Source organism: Podarcis muralis, chromosome 3 (genome assembly GCF_964188315.1).
Source record: "Podarcis muralis chromosome 3, rPodMur119.hap1.1, whole genome shotgun sequence".
Taxonomy (NCBI): Eukaryota; Metazoa; Chordata; class Lepidosauria; order Squamata; family Lacertidae; genus Podarcis; species Podarcis muralis.
Genome location: NC_135657.1, coordinates 108,566,402 through 108,583,823, shown reverse-complemented (window position 1 = coordinate 108,583,823; position 17,422 = coordinate 108,566,402). Strand labels below are relative to the sequence as shown.

The window sequence follows — 17,422 nt, the reverse complement described above, 5'->3', positions numbered from 1 at the left end:
GAAAAAGGAGTTGGCAAACATCTCCTTTCCACTAATGGAAGCCTCCATTGGATTTGAGTCCTTTCTTTGAATGTAGGGTAACTCGGGACCCATGGTACTGTTAAAAAGGGTTTTAGTGTTTGTTTTTCATCTCTGTGAATATTAGAGGCATAAGCAACGCAGGGATCCCTGTTAGGTCTTTCCGACTTGATGAGAAACCTGTAGCTTTAAAATTGTCGTATACTTATAAATGCAGGCTTCTGCTGGTGGCTTTGTGCAAGAAGAAAATGCTTCCTCTCCTGCTGTTTGAGGCATCTGGCTTTTACTGAACCCACCCACTGCATCCTTTTATGCCATATCCCAGACTGTTTCAGAGAATCCCTTGAGTTTCAGTAGTGGATTTTTGGAGAGCATTGGGTAGGAGAGGATTGATGAAATTGACTTCTCGGCTTTGCATAAGCAGAAGCTGGGGAGAGGGAGGGAGAAACACCTTTGGATAATAACAGTTTTTTATATAAACTCATTGTGGAAGGAAGCATTACAAAGTATTTATATCCTTAGAAATATAGATACCTTGCTAGACTATCCTAAAAGGGTAAAAAGGTAAAGGACCCCTGGACGGTTAAGTCCAGTCAAAGGCGACTATGGGGTTGCGGCGCTCATCTCGCTTTTCAGGCCGAGGGAGCCACTGTTTGTCCACAGGTAGCTTTCTGGGTCATGTGGCCAGCATAACTAAACTGCTTCTGGCGCAACGGAAATCAGAGCACATGGAAATACTGTTTACCTTCCTGCCGCAGAAGTACTTATTTATCTACTTGCACTGGTATGCTTTCGAACTGCTAGGTTGGCAGGAGCTGGGACAGAACAACGGGAGCTCATCCCATCGTGGGGATTTGAACTGCCGACATTCCATTCATCAAGCCCAAGTGGCTCAGTGGTTTAGACCACAGCACCATCCATGTCCCTATTCTACCTGTAATCTGTGGCTACATTCACACTGCATCATATAATAGGTGTGGGGATTTTTTGGTGGGGAGGTGCTTCTAGTCTTGATAATACACAGTAGTTGCATGGCAACGTCTGATTTATGTTATGCTATTCCTTTTGTGCATGCATATGTATGCTAATGGTTTCCAAAACCACCTGCAGAATAGTCCTCTTGACAGCCTGCCTGACACAGTCCTCTTTTGCTAAAAGGTAAAAGAAATTGTGGCACAGCACACAAAAGAGTGGTCCGAGATGATCAACACCCACAGTGCCGAAGAGCAAGAGATGCGTGATTTCCACCTGAGCCAGCAGTGCGAGTTACTAAAGAAGCTGCTAATTAATGCCCATGAGCAGCAGACCCAGCAATTGAAGCTTTCACATGACAGGTGAGCATATCGGTGCTCCCATTCAGACAGAGGGGGCCTCTGAGCCTGGGAGCTGATTTGGTTCATTTTACAAAACTGCAACACCATAGCAGTAAGCAATCCTGTGCAGACTTCACTATGCAGTTTTATATAAGCAACCTGGCAGACTGTGAGCACCGAATAAACTACTTTTTGATGTCAGTAGAAGTTGAAGAAAAACTGCCTTGTTCAGAATCAGCTTTAAAAGTAGTATTTTTAAATGCTCACCATCTTTCTTGTTGTACTATGGTGGAGGAGAATCAAACACCCTCTGTTTTCTTGGATTTATTGTTTCAGGGGGTTGCTACTGAAATTTGACATTTTCTTTACATTCAGTTTGGTACTCTGCTTCTGCAATTAAGCTCTTCCCAACCCAAATCTTGGAACCTGAAAACTTCTCTGAAATATATTTCATGAATATTCGTGCAGCTCATGTAACGACTGTGCAAGTTATGAAGCATTAATGACACTAAGCTAATCCAAGAATGTAATTTGTCCTTAATAACATAGAAAAGATGATGCATGTTAGCAATTCACTGCTCTAATGAGTTGTCTGATTTTTATCAAACATCTTCAACCCTCAGATTATACTTCTTTAATTTGTTGACATTTTTCCCATGATATTTTCAGTTATGGATTTGTTTGCATGTACTCTCACACATGAATGCACACACAGTTGCAGATAAAGGGGTGAAATCCATTATAGCAGGCCTCCACTCATTTAACATAGCTCCTCATTCCTCCTTTTCTTCCTACATCCCATGAAGTCTGCTCTGGAGTGTTGGCAAACTTGGCCAGGCATTGAAACCATTAGTTCATCTGCTTTGAGTTCTTCCTCACACCAATTTTTAGGGTTGCTCTGTGATTTTTCTATATCCTTAATGTTCCGTGGGAATAGTGTGAAGCTGGTGCAGGATTAAACCCTGCCCTTTCACCCATCAACCAGTGATTTCAAGTGATGGACAGGTGATGTGGTTTGGGGGAAATGGTCTTGTAGGCCAAATTGGACCCTTTGGCAGGTCAAGATTGACTCACAGGTTCACTGTTCCTGATTTATAGAATTCTGGTAAGTTATGATGAAAAGCCCTTGATCTGGAAACCAAGCCTTGAAACCAAGTCTGGAAACCAAACCTTATAGGGGAACAGTTGAAGGAGCTGGGTATGTTTATCCTGGAAAAGAGGAGACAGAGAGAGGAGATAGGATAGCCAACTTTAAATATCTCAAGGGCTGTCACATGGAAGAGGACAAAAGCTTGTTTTCTCCTGCTCTGGGTGGTAAGGCTTGAAGCAATGGCTTCAAGTTTCAAGAAAGGAGATTCCAGCTAAACATCTGGAAAAAATGTCTGACATAAGAGCTGTTTGACAGTGGAACAGTCTCCTTCGGGAGATGGTCTCTCCTTCCTTGGAGATTTTTAACCAGAGGTTGAATGGTTGAATGGCAGCTCCCAGGAGAATAGTACAAACACACAAAAAAAATCAGACATTAAAAACATTATTTCCTTGATATCTGAAGGGAGGGCGTTCCTCATGATTCTATGAGATGGAGATATCTCACAGCCCACCTGGCTTGGTGTTTTGCTAACTTCTGGCGAGGAGAGGCCTCTGGAGAAATTGGCCTTTTTGTGGTGGCAAGCCTTAAAGAGACTGAACATGGCATTCTGGTTCTTTTGATATAGCTAAGTACCACCCCCCCCACACACACAAAAATCAGTCTTAAATGCAGATCTTGTTAGAAGACAGTCCCTATGAGTTTAATGGAGTTTCCGCCTGGGTAAGGTAAAGGTAAAGGGACCCCTGACCATTAGGTCCAGTCGTGGCTGACTCTGGGGTTGCGGCGCTCATCTCACTTTATTGGCCGAGGGAGCCAGCATACAGCTTCCGGGACATATGGCCAGCATGACTAAGCTGCTTCTGGCGAACCAGAGCAGCGCACGGAAACACTGTTTACCTTCCCACCAGAGCAGTACCTATTTATCTACTTGCACTTTGACATGCTTTTGAACTGCTAGGTTGGCAGGAGCAGGGACCAAGCAATGGGAGCTCACCCTGTTGTGGGGATTCGAACCGCTGACCTTCTGATCGGCAAGTCCTAGGCTCTGTGGTTTAACCCACAGCACCACCCGCTTCCCTTTCCACCTGGGTAAATGGGTATAAAACTTCAGCCTGAAAGTTTGTCAGAACAATCCTATGTATGTCTGTTCAGAAGTAAGCCCCATTGAGCTTAGTGGAGCTTATTCCCAAGAAAGTGTTATAAGACTGTAGGCTTTTTGTCATGATTTTGCCTTTATCATTTTATTAGGGAAAGCAAAGAAATGCGTGCCAACCAAGCAAAAATTTCCATGGAAAATAGTAAAGCCATAAGCCAAGATAAATCTATCAAAAACAAAGCGGAAAGAGAGAGGTAAGTACTTCGTCCTATTGCTGTATATAGGATAAATTCTCACAGACCAGTCTGTTAAAATTTGCATTTCCAACTTCGTAATTTTAAGAAAGTTGTCTCTACATGATTCACTTGCTGAGCTTTTTTGAGAACTTATTATTTGGAATGCAGGTACAGAAACGTTAGCTTCCTGTGTGCACGTAAGCAGATAAATCACTTTGAGCACAGATATTGGTGTCCTCAGAATATCAGGAGTCGCACAGGAAACCAAATTGACAACAAAGTGAGTGGGGCAAATAAATTGTTTGATGGAGGATACCCGATAACAGGAGATGAGGAAAAAATGTCGTGACTGATGTAATACGGGCTGTTCTGTGAGGGCAAAAAATGTTCTGTTTATAATTCCATGGTGGAAAACAGCCATCCCCCTTTCATTACAACATTCTGTTATTACTGTAATTCCTGATGGTGTGTCTACAGGAATGTGCAAGCAGCAAGTTGCCTTACCCTTTTGTTGAGTCCGCCCTAGGAAACAGGTCACTTGTCCCCATTCTTCAGGAGAGTACCTCCTGGGGCTTTAAAGCCATATATGGAGAACATTTTGTTTATTGTATTATGATTAAATCCCATTCTTCTTCCAAGGGTGATATCTTATCTCCAGAAAGCCCGCAAAAGAGGTTTTATTTATTAATTATTTATGTGTTCTATCCCATGTCTCCCTCTTCACAACAAGCCTGTGAGCTAGGCAGAGAGATAGTAATTGGTTTTATTTGTTTATTCGGTGTATCTCCCACCCTTCCTCCCAAAGGAGCCCAGGATGGCAAGGCTACCAAGACCATGACTTGGTAGATATTTGAACCTGGAGCATGGTGTCCAAAGCATCCCAGTAAATTTCGCAACTGATCGAGCAAACTTCCCCACATCTAAACCCAACACTCTAGCCCAGGTATAGCCAATGTTTTGCCTTCCAAAGGCTGTTGGACTCCCATCAGCCCCTGCTAGCATGGCCAATGTCTAGGGGTGATAAGTAAAAGGTAAAGGGCCCCTGGACTGTTAAGTCCCGTCAAAGGCGACTATGGGGTTGTGGTGCTTATCTCGCTTCAGGCCGAGGGAACTGGTGTTTCTCCACAGACAGCTTTCCGGGTCATGTGGCCAGTTCTGGTGCAGTGGATGGAAACCAGAGCGCATGGAAACACCGTTTACCTTCCCGCCACAGCGGTACCTATTTATCTACTTGCACTGGTGTGCTTTCGAACTGCTAGGTTGGCAGGAGCTGGGATAGAGCAACAGGAGCTCACCCCATTGTGGGGATTTGAAACGCTGACCTTCTGATCGGCAAGCCCAAGAGGCTCAAGTGGTTTAGACCACAGCGCCACTTACGTCTCAGGGATGATAGGAGTTGTAGTCCAACACCCTTTGGATGGCACCGTGTTAGCTAATCCTGTTGCCTGGAGCAGCATTCAAACATGTGTTTCTCCATATCAAGACAATAATTTCCTGGGCCAAATGTGTTGCCGCTAGTGAAGGAGTTAATGGGTGGAAATTCTCCATTTTATGGGGCTTCATGTATGTCCCTAAAGGAATTCTAATCTCATTCTCTTAACTGCTAACTTCTCTATTTTGAACGTTGCTAAAAACTAACCTAGGGTGACGAGGTGAGAAAAGATGTCAAGGGTCCTGTACTTTTTTATGTTGTGTAGGACTTACAAGCTGCAGCTTTTAAACTCCCTTCTATACAGCTGATAAAAGGTTCAGGAGCCCTGTCCTATTTTGCGTCTGGTCACCCTCCTAAAACCACAAGTTGCCCCATCATTCTCATCCTTCTGTCAACACTTGGGAACTTCAACTTGAAAGCTCCAAATCCCTGTGATTAACAGAAATTGAACTTGAGCTGCTTGCACTATCATTAGTTTGAGCACCCTCTTCTCACTGACGTTTATTTGTTAAAAACAAACAGATTCTACAATGTTAGAAATGTCTTTTATAGGCGTGTCAGGGAACTGAACAGCAGCAACACAAAGAAGTTTCTGGAGGAGAGAAAGCGAGTAAGTAGCTAATTAGTTCACATATCCAGAAACATCTGCATCATACACTTCAAAGAGTCTCTCCTTTTAATAGATATCCCCACACTTCTCAAAAACTCACCTGTTTGCTTATTTGAAACTTCACAGTAAGTCTAAGTACACTGTTGTTTCAATTTGCCACCTGAGTAATTAATTGGAAGGGTAGCGTTACACCAAACTTTCACCCACAGTCAAAAAAACCCTTCCCATTTTAAGTGGTATCTTCTTCATACATGTTTGTGTTACAGTTTGTATCCAGTGTTCCCCATCTCTGCTTCTCCTTAAAAGGGGATGGGGAAGCAGGGTCTTGCTTTCCCCCAACATCTTGCTTTCCCTTATAGCCTATCAGAGTTGACCTTGCTTGACATTGCTGTGAGCAAAGACATCTCATGGTTCTCACTTGGTTTGCAATGGGGAGGGAAGAGGGCTGGCACTCTCGCCACAATGTTCTGATAGTCTCTTCTGGCAAGCTTTTCTCACTAGTTGGTCTCTGCTTTAGGTGTTCAGTTTGTGTTGTTCTTCAATGTATACGTGGTTGTTGTACTGTTTTTCAATAATAGTAATAGTAGTAGTAGTAGTAGTGATAATAGTAGTAGTAGTGATGATGATGATAATAATAGTAATAACAATAACCTACCAACATACCCTCTGTACAACATCTGAACTTCACACCTCTTCAATTCCCTCTTGATAGAGAAAATCATAAAAAGGGGAGTGGTGGCAAATGATAAATCAGAAGTGCCAAAGAACCAGCCTTTGCTTTTGGCACATAGACACCCAGTTCCTTCATTATGTACACCATAGCAGTAAGGATCTATCCCTCCACAAAGTTTTAGAAGACTGGCTACTACTTTTAATGGTCCAAACAGCCCCTTAGAAAATTCTGATGTTTCGTTTTTGCGTTTGCCTGTTTTTGTTTACAGCTGGCAATGAAGCAATCAAAGGAAATGGACCAGCTAAAGAAAGTTCAACTTGAGCACCTAGAAATTCTGGAGAAACAAAATGAGCAGGTAATTGTGCAATGGCCTATGAAAGGCAAGTGGGGGGTGGTGAAGCATTTAGTTAAGGAATTGGTTATTGGAGTAATTGATCACAAATACATGATTGTGCCCCAGAATATATATATTTTAAAATACTTTATTTGATATGTGTGTGTCTGTGTATTTTGTGTATATTATTTTTAGTTGAAGTACAGTGGTACCTTCGGTTACGAACGGGATCCGTTCTGGAGGCCCAGACATATCTTGAAAACTTCGTAACCAGAGGTGCCCTTCTGCACACGCACACGGCGCGATTGAGCGCTTCTGCACATGCGTGTGAGGCGAAACCAGGAAGTGTATACTTCCGGGTTTGCTGCGGCCATAACCTGAAGATTCCATAACCTGGAGGTTACTCAACACAAGGTACCACTGTACTCAGAAAAAATGAATGGTGGCAGGCTCCATCTTAAAAGGCATATTCCCCTTCTGTTCACGTAGCAGGGACTGCCTCTTATAATACCTGCGTGCCTCATCAAAAAATAAAGGTACAGTCATACCTTAGTTTTCAAACAGCTTAGTTCTCGAACTTTTTGGCTCACAAACACTGCAAACCCGGAAGTGAGTGTTCTGGTTTGCGAATTATTTTTGGAAGCCAAACGTCTGATGGGGCTTCCACAGTTTCCAGTCGGCTGCAGGACCTTCCTGCAGCCAATCAGAAGCCGCGCTTTGGTTTTCGAATGTTTTGGAAGTCAAACGGACTTCCAGAATGGATTGCACTTGACTTCCAAGGTACAACAGTACTTCTTTTTTTCCATTTGCAAGTGGATGTGAATTTAGTCAGATCAATGCAGAGAATATAACTAAAACACCTGATTAGGATTTCTTGAATTGGGTGCCCGCCCTAGGGTTTTTAATGTGTCATACACTGTCACCTTCAGTCTCACCTGTTAATGCAGATCATATTTATTTTAATAGTCTTAGCACTGAAAGATTTAGGATTGACACTTTCAAAATGCTGTTTTGAAATTGTTTCGTTTTCCAGTTTATTTTCTCTCATTCCACTAGGTTTTATTTCACTTTCAGTAAGCACAAAACTTGAAAGAGCAAAGCCAGAAACCTGTGTCTTTCCATAGGTGCTTCTCCTTTTTGGGGGGTGGTGTGGGTAAGCCTTTCAAAGTCCTGTAGTCCCTGCAAAAAGAGAGCACCCTCTTCTGAGTGTTCCTTCATGCACCAAGTTGAGACTGGGAGGGTGTATACCAAGCTTCCTCAACTTCGGCCCTCCAGATGTTTTTGGCCTACAACTCCCATGATTCCTAGCTAGCAGGACCACTGGTCAGGGATGATGGGAATTGTTTCAAAACATCTGGAGGGCTGAAGTTGAGGAAGCCTGGTATATACAGTGACCCTACCAGCTCCTCTCTCCTTTGGCATTCCCAGCCTCAGAGGCCTAATGAAACTTAAACCCAGATATCCTCTAGAGCAGAGTGGTCCAATGCGTGGCCCTAGAGGAATTTTGGTGGCCCTCAACCAAAATTTGACCACAGCCCTCACACTGCCTTTCCAAAGCTGGGTAAGCAAGGTGCTGGGCTTTGGGAAGGAGGTGTGAGGGCTTTGACAAAAGTCCTTAAGTCTTCCTGCCTCCTTCCCAAAACCTAGTCATCATTTTACCAGTTTTGGGAAGGAGGTGGGAGGGCTCTAGGACCCCACCTCCGGTATGAAAGGTTCTGTGTCAAAGTATTCTTGCAGCCCACTTCATTTGAATAATAATAATAATAATAATAATAATAATAATAATAATAATAATTCATTACTTATACCCCGCCCATGTGGCTGGGTTTCCCCAGCCACTCTGGGCGGCTTCCAACAGGAGAATAAAAATACATTAAAATACATCTAAAAGTCACTTAGGTTGTAGTCTTGTTACCTGCATACCTGGGACTCAGTCTACTGAGCTAAGTGAGACTTACTTCTGAGTAAACGTGGTAGCAAGCATTTTGTGAAACCTTCGTTACCAGAGGAAAATGGAGACGTGCGGATGAAAGCGGAAACGAACAGAAAATTTTTTTATATATTTCCATTTATTTTCCTGCCATTTGTTTGTCGTTCTCATCTCAGCTGTCATTCCTTTTATTTGCCTTGTTGTATTTCTCAATTTTGACATTATTTTTTGTGCAAACAGCTTTTGAAATCCTGCCATGCAGTCTCTCAAACTCAAGGTAGGATTGATCGGTACTGAGCTAGCTACTACATTCAGTGTGCTTTCCTTCTAAAACAAATCATTTTTCACTGAGACTCTCTTTTTGTGTGTGTAGATCTAATTAGTGATGGATGAGCTACCTTTGGCTTGATTTCGAATCAGCTTGGAAAGCCCGTCCATTTCCCAAGAGTTCTTTATTAGCTCATAATGTTGTCACATGTGCACCGACGTGCTGTGCACATATGTATTGCCCCTGGAAACTGTAATTCTGTTGGTACCTCATGCATGATTGCCATTTCAATCAACACAGATTGAACTTAGCTAGGCTATTCCCCAGTTTAGTAGTTCATATGCCATGGTATTGTTTTGGAAAACATATGCTATTTTTAAAAAAAGTTCGAATCCCCGCAACGTGGTGAGCTCCCGTTGCTCGATCCCTGCTCCTGCCAACCTAGCAGTTCGAAAGCATGTCAAAGTGCAAGTAGATAAATAGGTACCGCTCTGGTGGGAAGGTAAACGGCATTTCCATGCGCTGCTCTGGATCGCCAGAAGCGGTTTAGTCATGCGGGCCACATGACCCGGAAGCTGTACACCGGCTCCCTCAGCCAATAAAGCGAGATGAGCCACGACTGGACCTAATGGTCAGGGGCCCCTTTACCTTTATGGCATGGTATTGTTTTGGAAAACATGCTATTTTAAAAAAAAGTTCCCATAGTTTCTCAACACCCAACAAGAACCAAGAGTCTGGTGAGTGTTGACCATACATGCGCAGAATCTTGTTTAATACCCAGAACTGGAGAAGCAATTATAGGGTGAATGGTGTTCAGCTCATAATCTAGCCAAGCATTGTGAGTTTGACAAGTTTACAAGCATTGGACAAGTTCGCAATCATTGTGAGCTGTACCAGGTAATACAAATTTTAGTACCATTTATAGATGCAATCGCTGGGATGTGTCATTTGCATAACAAAGACAATGTTTCAGAACAACCCAGTGTTTTCATTGTTTCAGAAGCACTACAGGTCAAACTATAATATAATAGTGAGACCATGCCTTTTGTATGTGATAAGTCATTCAAAATGAATCAACAAGTAGGTTTCCTCTATAAAAGATAACTTCATTCGACAAAATGTTGGACTTGAAAAACTTTGATCAGTCCACCTTTACTTCCTGAATTTGTCCATAAGGTGTTCTTGCATTGATTATCATGAATTTTGTAGATGAAATTAGATAGCCACCTTTCCTATTAAACTCATGATCATGAATGATGCAAGAAGATGCCACATTTTAAACCCTTTCCCCCTCTAAATTCATGCAGTGCCAAGGGCATAACAATTACAACTCTACTACACATTCCTGAAAAATGTAGGCAGAAATGAGATTGCATTCATTGGAATTTCTTTTGATAAGAATTCATCTTCATTTGCATCTCTAATCTTTTGCTGTTAAGAGTCATGTTTGCCGCACTGAAAAACTTATTTAGTTAGTAATATATCTAAAGGTCTGTTTTGTGTCCCTTTTCTCAACATTAAATGACTGAATCAGGCTTTCCCAAATTTTGTCTCCCATCATGACTAAGGCTTCGCTTTTAGACTCCTGAATATTTTGCTTCCCCATTGTTAATTTGAAAGTGTTGCAAAAGATAACTTATGAGAATATAGTCCATCTTCAAACAGTCCCTAAAGCCATGGTTAGTCATTTAAAGATGGTTTGAGGAAGGCGACAGGTAACTGAATTTCATCTGGAACATTCCAGATGTTGAAATATACATATATAGGTCAGCATTTCAAAAGAGGTTGTACTTGCTGAGCCATACATTATGTTTCCACATTTTCACCTATGATTTTTGCCCATTAATGTCTGACTTAAATACTTGAAAGGAAGGCGGAAGGAGCTGCAATGCCCTTTCATGCTTGTGTTGCTCAGATTTTTAGGTTTCTAAAAAATCCAGTGGTTTCCATAGAGAAGCATAGCAATAGCATCCATCCCTCACTTTTATATTTGAATTTGGTTAGTGGAGAATTGTGTTTAGCTGGTGTGCATGCAAATAGAAAACAGCCCTCGTTTATTCAGTTATTTCTCGCATGCATAGCAACTCTGAGGCACACACACACACACACACACACACACACACACGTTGCATTACAAAGAAGAGCTACAAATCTATGATTGTTTATTTACCTTGAGTTGAAGGTTAGCTCTGTACATTTATCCCTATTCCAATAACCCCCAAATCAGTCTGGAATCACAGTCTGAAAGTGGTACTCAGATGCACAGTCTCTGCTCCCCCTCCGCCCCACCACTGTGTTCTGTCCTGTTATAACTGCACAATTGTCCTGGTTTGCAGGCGAAGGAAATGCAGCAGATGGTGAAGCTAGAAGCAGAGATGGACCGCAGGCCAGCAACAGTGGTATAATGCTCCAACACACAAACTGAAGTCTGAAAACCCCGTATGTTTTGTATTTGCAAAGCCAACTCACTAAATATTGGAAGGCGGTGTCTCTTCTACTTAGTGTCAAGCAAGCATAGCTGGGAATCACTGATGAAGAACTTAGAATTTTTGTAACATTTGGAGTACTGTATTTTATTTTTAGCAATCGACGATGCTTCTAAAAAAAGAGAAGATTTTTAAATTCTGTCCAGTTCAGAAGAAAAATGCTCCCCTTTGAACAAGGGTGTGTGTGTGTGTGTGTGTGTGTGTGTGTGTGTGTGTGAGAGAGAGAGAGAGAGAGAGAGAGAGAGAGAGAGAGAGAGTCAGGGCTACAGGATCAGACCAGTCTAATACAGCAAAACATTATTATTTTATAATAATTTGCACTTGTCTATTATTAACTTATATTGATATTTTATATCACATTTTGCCTGGGATTCTTTTGCTTTTGAGAAAACCAGGAGTTCCCAGCACCTCGCAGCATCCTGACCCAAGAGCCTTTGAAAAGGGGCACTGGGTCCCCCCCCCCCCTGAGTAAATTGCAATAAATTTGACACCATAGCTTAAAGAAAACTGTCTCTGGAGTTTTTCTTTTTACTGTAAAGACAAACTAGAACTACCAGATTTAATGATGGCGCAAATTAAAACAATGTATTAAGAAACCACCCTCTCTAAAGTTAGTAGAGAAGGTAAACATGCAGTATAAAATCTGTCCCTGTTCTTTTTCCTGTACTCAGAATTACGTCATCAAGAAGTGCTGTATCAGGTTGGTCTTGTCTGGTTGAAGCTACTGTTTTGTACAATGCTGCTGAAAGGATTGCCAAGTGGCAAAAAGAAACCAGTCTTTGTGCCAAATCTACTTACTATGACAAAAAGTAAAGGAACTGTATCGTAGGCACTTTAACAAACGTTTACATCCTACTTAACAGTTGCATATTGATCCATTTGTTACCAGGCCCCCAATACTACAGCTCATTGTATCTTAAGTTTTGTTAAATAGCTGTTTTGGGGGGGGGGGGGTAGGGAGAATTTGTAACTGTGAAAATGTAGAGTATTTATACACATGCAATCACACTATTGTAGAAGATCACGTTCCTGTTTCGACATTGTCGGCAGTAGTAAACAAAAACCTGTGTGCATGTGGTACAGACACCAATTTTTTCCAGTGACTATTGTATGACCGCCCAGTTATTCTCTTACTGGTAAACAAATAGAGTCTGTGTATGATTATGAGACAGAATATTTGAATAAATAACGAAACATAGGGGTATATATATATAAATATATGTGTATATGAATTATGTGGGCATTCTTAATACTTCAAGTTCTAGTTGAAAAAAGAAAGTATATTAATTTAATTTTACACAATATATTTATGCAGATTTTCAGACTTTCATATCAGGAATAACCCTTTTTATGTCTGTTATATATATATATATATATCGCCAAACAATTTGCTACAGTATTAACGCGCATGTTCTCAAAGCCCGCTGTAGTTACAACGCAGAACAATGCATGCCAGCCTTCTGCTTGGAATTGTCTACATAAGAGACTGTGGGAAGCTGGTAGTTTAGAACAAATCAGACAACTGATTTCAGTAACGCTGAATACCAATCATGTTGTTGTATATGCTTGTACAAACTGATTCTACGTATTCCTTTAAAAATGACATAATGATGTAACTGTCCCGAGATAATAACTTTCAGGTTCTCTAATAAAATTTTGAAAAATACCCATGGAGTCTCCGGTAGCACGAATCAAATTATTCTTATGTTCACAGACTGCCTAGGGTATAATTCTGTAAAGTTGCTCCAGAGAAGAAACGTATTGATCTAGTCAGCTTCGCCTTCTGTTGCAGACGTGGGAAACCCATTTTAGGGCTAAGGGCTGCATTGAGAGTCACCCACATCTCTGAGAGCCAAGTGCCAGCAGGGGACATGGCTAATGTACACATGCATCCCAGACTGGCTGGCAGCGGTATCACTGGGGAAATTCTACTCAATATTGATCCAGAGCAGAACTCCAACGTATAGTTAGCAGAGTAAAAACTTAAACACTTTGCAGGATTCCCAAAAAATAGACCAGCAGCAATTCTATTTCATCCAGCAGAGCTTTACTGCTACTAAAAGCAAATGAGCATCATGGTCACAAATCCAATACATTCAGGATTGGCACTGTCCGTAAGAAATCCAGTTGCAGCAGACTTAAAATACATTAATTTACAATAAGTCTAAACCTTAACACTAAGCATACTATGTACAGAACACCGGACCAGAAGGAAAAGAGATAGAAAGTGAAAGGGTGAAAGCCAGGCTCCTTCTGGCCTATTTTTATAGTCAGCATGACCTTGACAGAAGAGATAACAGAACCAGTTCAAACCAGCTGTACTCAGTTTCTCTGAAAGTATAACCCAAATAACATGAACCTTCTGCCTGTTTCTTTCACACAGAGAAGCTTCCAGAACCCTCTTGAATTAGAATAGGAAAGATCTCTGCACATCAGATCAATACTTTCTGCACTAAGAAATCCAAACTGACAATATGCATGCTCATTCACCTCAAATGCAGACATGCAGCACTCTTTCCCACTCTCATATACTCACATGTAGGTTAGGGCTGGGTAGTATATCGATTATCCCCCAAAACTGGTTTGAAATGATGATATCAGTTTCACATTTTTTTAACTTGGCAATATATTGTGAATCATGATATGTGTGTGTGTGTGCTGTGCCAAAATGATGTGGGCCAGCCAATGCCTCTACATAGCGCCATCCTTATTTCAGACATTGTGATATATCAGTATATTGCAATGTTTAGCTGGTGATATATCACAATGTTGGGAACCAGGTATCGCCCTGCCCTAATGTAGGCACACTCCCCCAGAGGAATAATTGACACCTCTGTTCACATACTGTCAAAGCTTCAGGAAAGCTATTCCTCCCCCGGTTGCAGCGAGAGCAGAGAAAACAAGGTAGTGTCCTTTTTAATGAGCTTATTCTATCATAATAGCGAGACACAAAAGAACGCAGCAAGCCTTAACAATGGCGTTGCTCCAAACTGGGCTCCTCCTCCCTCCTCCCTAGAAGAAGAAGAGAAGAAGAGTTTGGATTTGATATCCCGCTTTATCACTACCCGAAGGAGTTTCAAAGCGGCTAACAATCTCCATTCCCTTGTTCCCCCACAACAAACACTCTATGAGATGAGTGGGGCTGACAGACTTCGAAGAAGTGTGAGTAGCCCAAGGTCACCCAGCAGCTGCATGTGAAGGAGTGGAGACGCGAACCCGGTTCACCAGATTATGAGTCTACTGCTCTTAACCACTACACCACACTGGCTCCCTAGCAACAGCATCCCCCTTTATGGTGGCCACTCGTGGTCAAATGTCTCCGCGTCCTTTTTTCCTGCACTCTTAATGAACGCTGAGTTCTGGGAGAAGGGGGATCAGAAATGCTCTCCACTGACAGCGTGTCATCTGGCTGCCCTGCCGCAGTCCCACCCTCCTCCTTCTAATATTTCCCAGCTCTCCTGCTTGTCTGTCTCTGTCTGCTGCCACAAACTGGGATGGTGACAGGGTAGGGTGGCCATGAAATTGAGACTGTTTCAGAGACACAAATCAGTCACACCTGCCGCTGTGCTCCAAACCAACCTTACCACCACACTTCAAAGAATCATGGTAGAGAGTGATGGTTGATGGAAATGCTGTCCTTCATGCTAAAAGAGCAGGCAGAAAGCTGTATACCTGAAGGACCGTCTCCACCCCCATCATTCAGCCCGAACACTGAGATCCAGCGCCGAGGGCCTTCTGGCAGTTCCCTCATTGCGAGAAGTGAGTTACAGGGAAGCAGGCAGAGGGCCTTCTCAGTAGTGGCGCCCACCCTGTGAAACACCCTCCCATCAGATGTCAAGATGTCAGCTTTCATATTTTTAAAAGACATCTGAAGGCAGCCCTGTTTAGGGAAGTTTTTAATATTTAATGCTGTATTGTTTTTAACTCTCGATTGGGAGCAGCCCAGAGTGGCTGGAGAAACTCAGCCAGATGGGTGGAGTATAATTAGTAGTAGTAGCAGTGGTAATATTTCTCATCTGAGCACTGTGGGGTTTAGTGCGAATATCAACCTAAAATCCCCTAGCCTGCTCGCAAAAGGCACCATTCCCTATTTAAATTTATTTGGTTTTTCAAATTTAAATCTTAGAGAAATAATCATAAATCATAAAAACAAAACTCCAACGAATCTCTTGGACTTCCCTCCTCCCCTTTGTGGGTCCTATGGTTATTCATTTCCTTCATCTTTTATGATGATTCAAATCTTTTCATCTCCATTGTGTCCAAAATTCACCGCCTCTCCTGGTATGCCCCACAGAGAAACTTACGGTCTTCAAATAAAAACATCTTGAAGGTCCCAGGCCACAGAGAAGTTAGGCTGGCCTCAACTAGAGCCAGGGCTTTTTCGGCTGTGGCTCCGATCTGGTAGAACACTCTGTCACAAGAGACCAGGGCCCTGCGGGACTTGACATCTTTCCGCAGGGCCTGCAAGACAGAGCTGTTCCACCAGGCCTTTGGCCAGGGCACAGCCTGACTCCCTCCCTCGGCAATCTTCGCGGAGCTCTGGCCCAATGGTTCCCAGTGGCCTGAATTAATTAATTTTATAATGAATGATTTTAGAGTGTTGTTTATGCTGTACTTTTGTACTGTTTTATTGTTGTTAGCCGCCCTGAGCCCGGCTTCGGCTGGGGAGGGCGGGATATAAATAAAATTTATTATTATTATTATTATTATTAAACTACAAGTGTTATTCCAATCCTACTAGCGATTTCAACTGTTTACAATGGTCTTTAAGATAAGTTATAAATTTCCCCCCATTGTTAAAGAAGACAACGTTCCTACCAGAGAAGAATGACAGATGAAGTTAATGGACTATGCTGAAATGGCAAAAATGACCAGAAGAGTCAGAAATCAGGAAGACCAAAATGTTAACAAAAGTCAGCATTCCCACCCCTCGCTCCAGCACTGTGGGGGCAAGAAATGCTGTCTTCTACTCTGAAAGAGGAAGCAGAGAACTTGTCTCCAATTTTGGTGCCACAGTGCTCCGTACAGAGACCAGAAAGAAAGCCCCTCTAGCTGCTCTTTAGAGAGGGTCTCTAAACAGCGGCAAGGATTTTATATTACAATCTCAGGGCAGAGATCTGTAGATAAAGTGCTGTGCCTGCTCTTTAGAGATTACTTAGTGAAAATCAGGCAAGAGTGCTTTATCTCCCAGTCAGATCCCAATATTTATTTGTTTAGGTGACTTGTATGCCACCCTTGGCACAAGCCACAGGACAGTTTTCAACAAAATCAGATAGAATGAAAAGAAGACATGAAACCTGTAAAAAAAACCCACAAGAATAATGATGCACAACACTAAATTGTTATTGCCAGTAGCAGCAATTTGTCTAATCAGGACTGTCACCTTGCAGATCCCCACTTAAGTAAAACTGCAGTTCCTGGCAAGTTCTACTTCACAGAACTTGCTTGGCCATCTCTGACCCACAGGTTATCACTCCTGTCTTTAATTTTAACCTGTAATTCATTTCTAGGTTATGGATCTCCAATAAGAAAACGTTCTGGCTGTGACTCAGTGCATTTTCATTGGAAATCCCACTGACCTTTCTCCATCTTTACTTTTAAAATATCATACGAAACTGATCCTGGGTTGAAATCCATCAACAACACTCTTCTGGCATTACTAAAAGGCGCACATTCGTATCTTACAAATTCTTTCTTATCATTGTTATTTGGTTAACCTGCCTTGCTGGAGCCATCCGTCCTGCTGTCCTACACAGGAAGTGAGTGACCACGGTCAAGCTTTGTATCACACGGTTTCCCAAGCAACTGAAGCCTTCCTTTGTGATGTCTCTGTAATTGTTTGCTGTGTGACTGAAAGGACTGAAAACCTTACATCTTCAGCAATCACAATAGCACTAGTTTGATCAACACAGAGCTGATCTTTCTGCTTTGTGAGA

The 17,422-nt window shown here is 42.2% G+C and overlaps 1 protein-coding gene across 11 annotated transcripts in view; it reads left to right on the top strand.

Moving 5' to 3' along the window:
- Nucleotides 1-11,596, top strand: part of PLCB4 (phospholipase C beta 4) — a 219,958-nt gene extending 208,362 nt beyond the window's left edge. For 9 of the 11 annotated variants that reach the window (XM_077926463.1, XM_077926466.1, XM_077926459.1 and 6 more), the window contains 6 exons: nucleotides 1,177-1,352; nucleotides 3,670-3,771; nucleotides 5,738-5,795; nucleotides 6,737-6,823; nucleotides 8,973-9,009; nucleotides 11,337-11,596. In XM_077926463.1, coding sequence (XP_077782589.1) covers nucleotides 1,177-1,352; nucleotides 3,670-3,771; nucleotides 5,738-5,795; nucleotides 6,737-6,823; nucleotides 8,973-9,009; nucleotides 11,337-11,425 — 549 coding nt within the window. In that variant the 3' untranslated portion in view covers nucleotides 11,426-11,596. The remainder of the gene's footprint in view (nucleotides 1-1,176; nucleotides 1,353-3,669; nucleotides 3,772-5,737; nucleotides 5,796-6,736; nucleotides 6,824-8,972; nucleotides 9,010-11,336) is intronic. The other 2 variants (XM_077926467.1, XM_028722213.2) reach the window with 1 other exon arrangement.
- The last annotated feature ends 5,826 nt before the right edge of the window (nucleotides 11,597-17,422 follow it).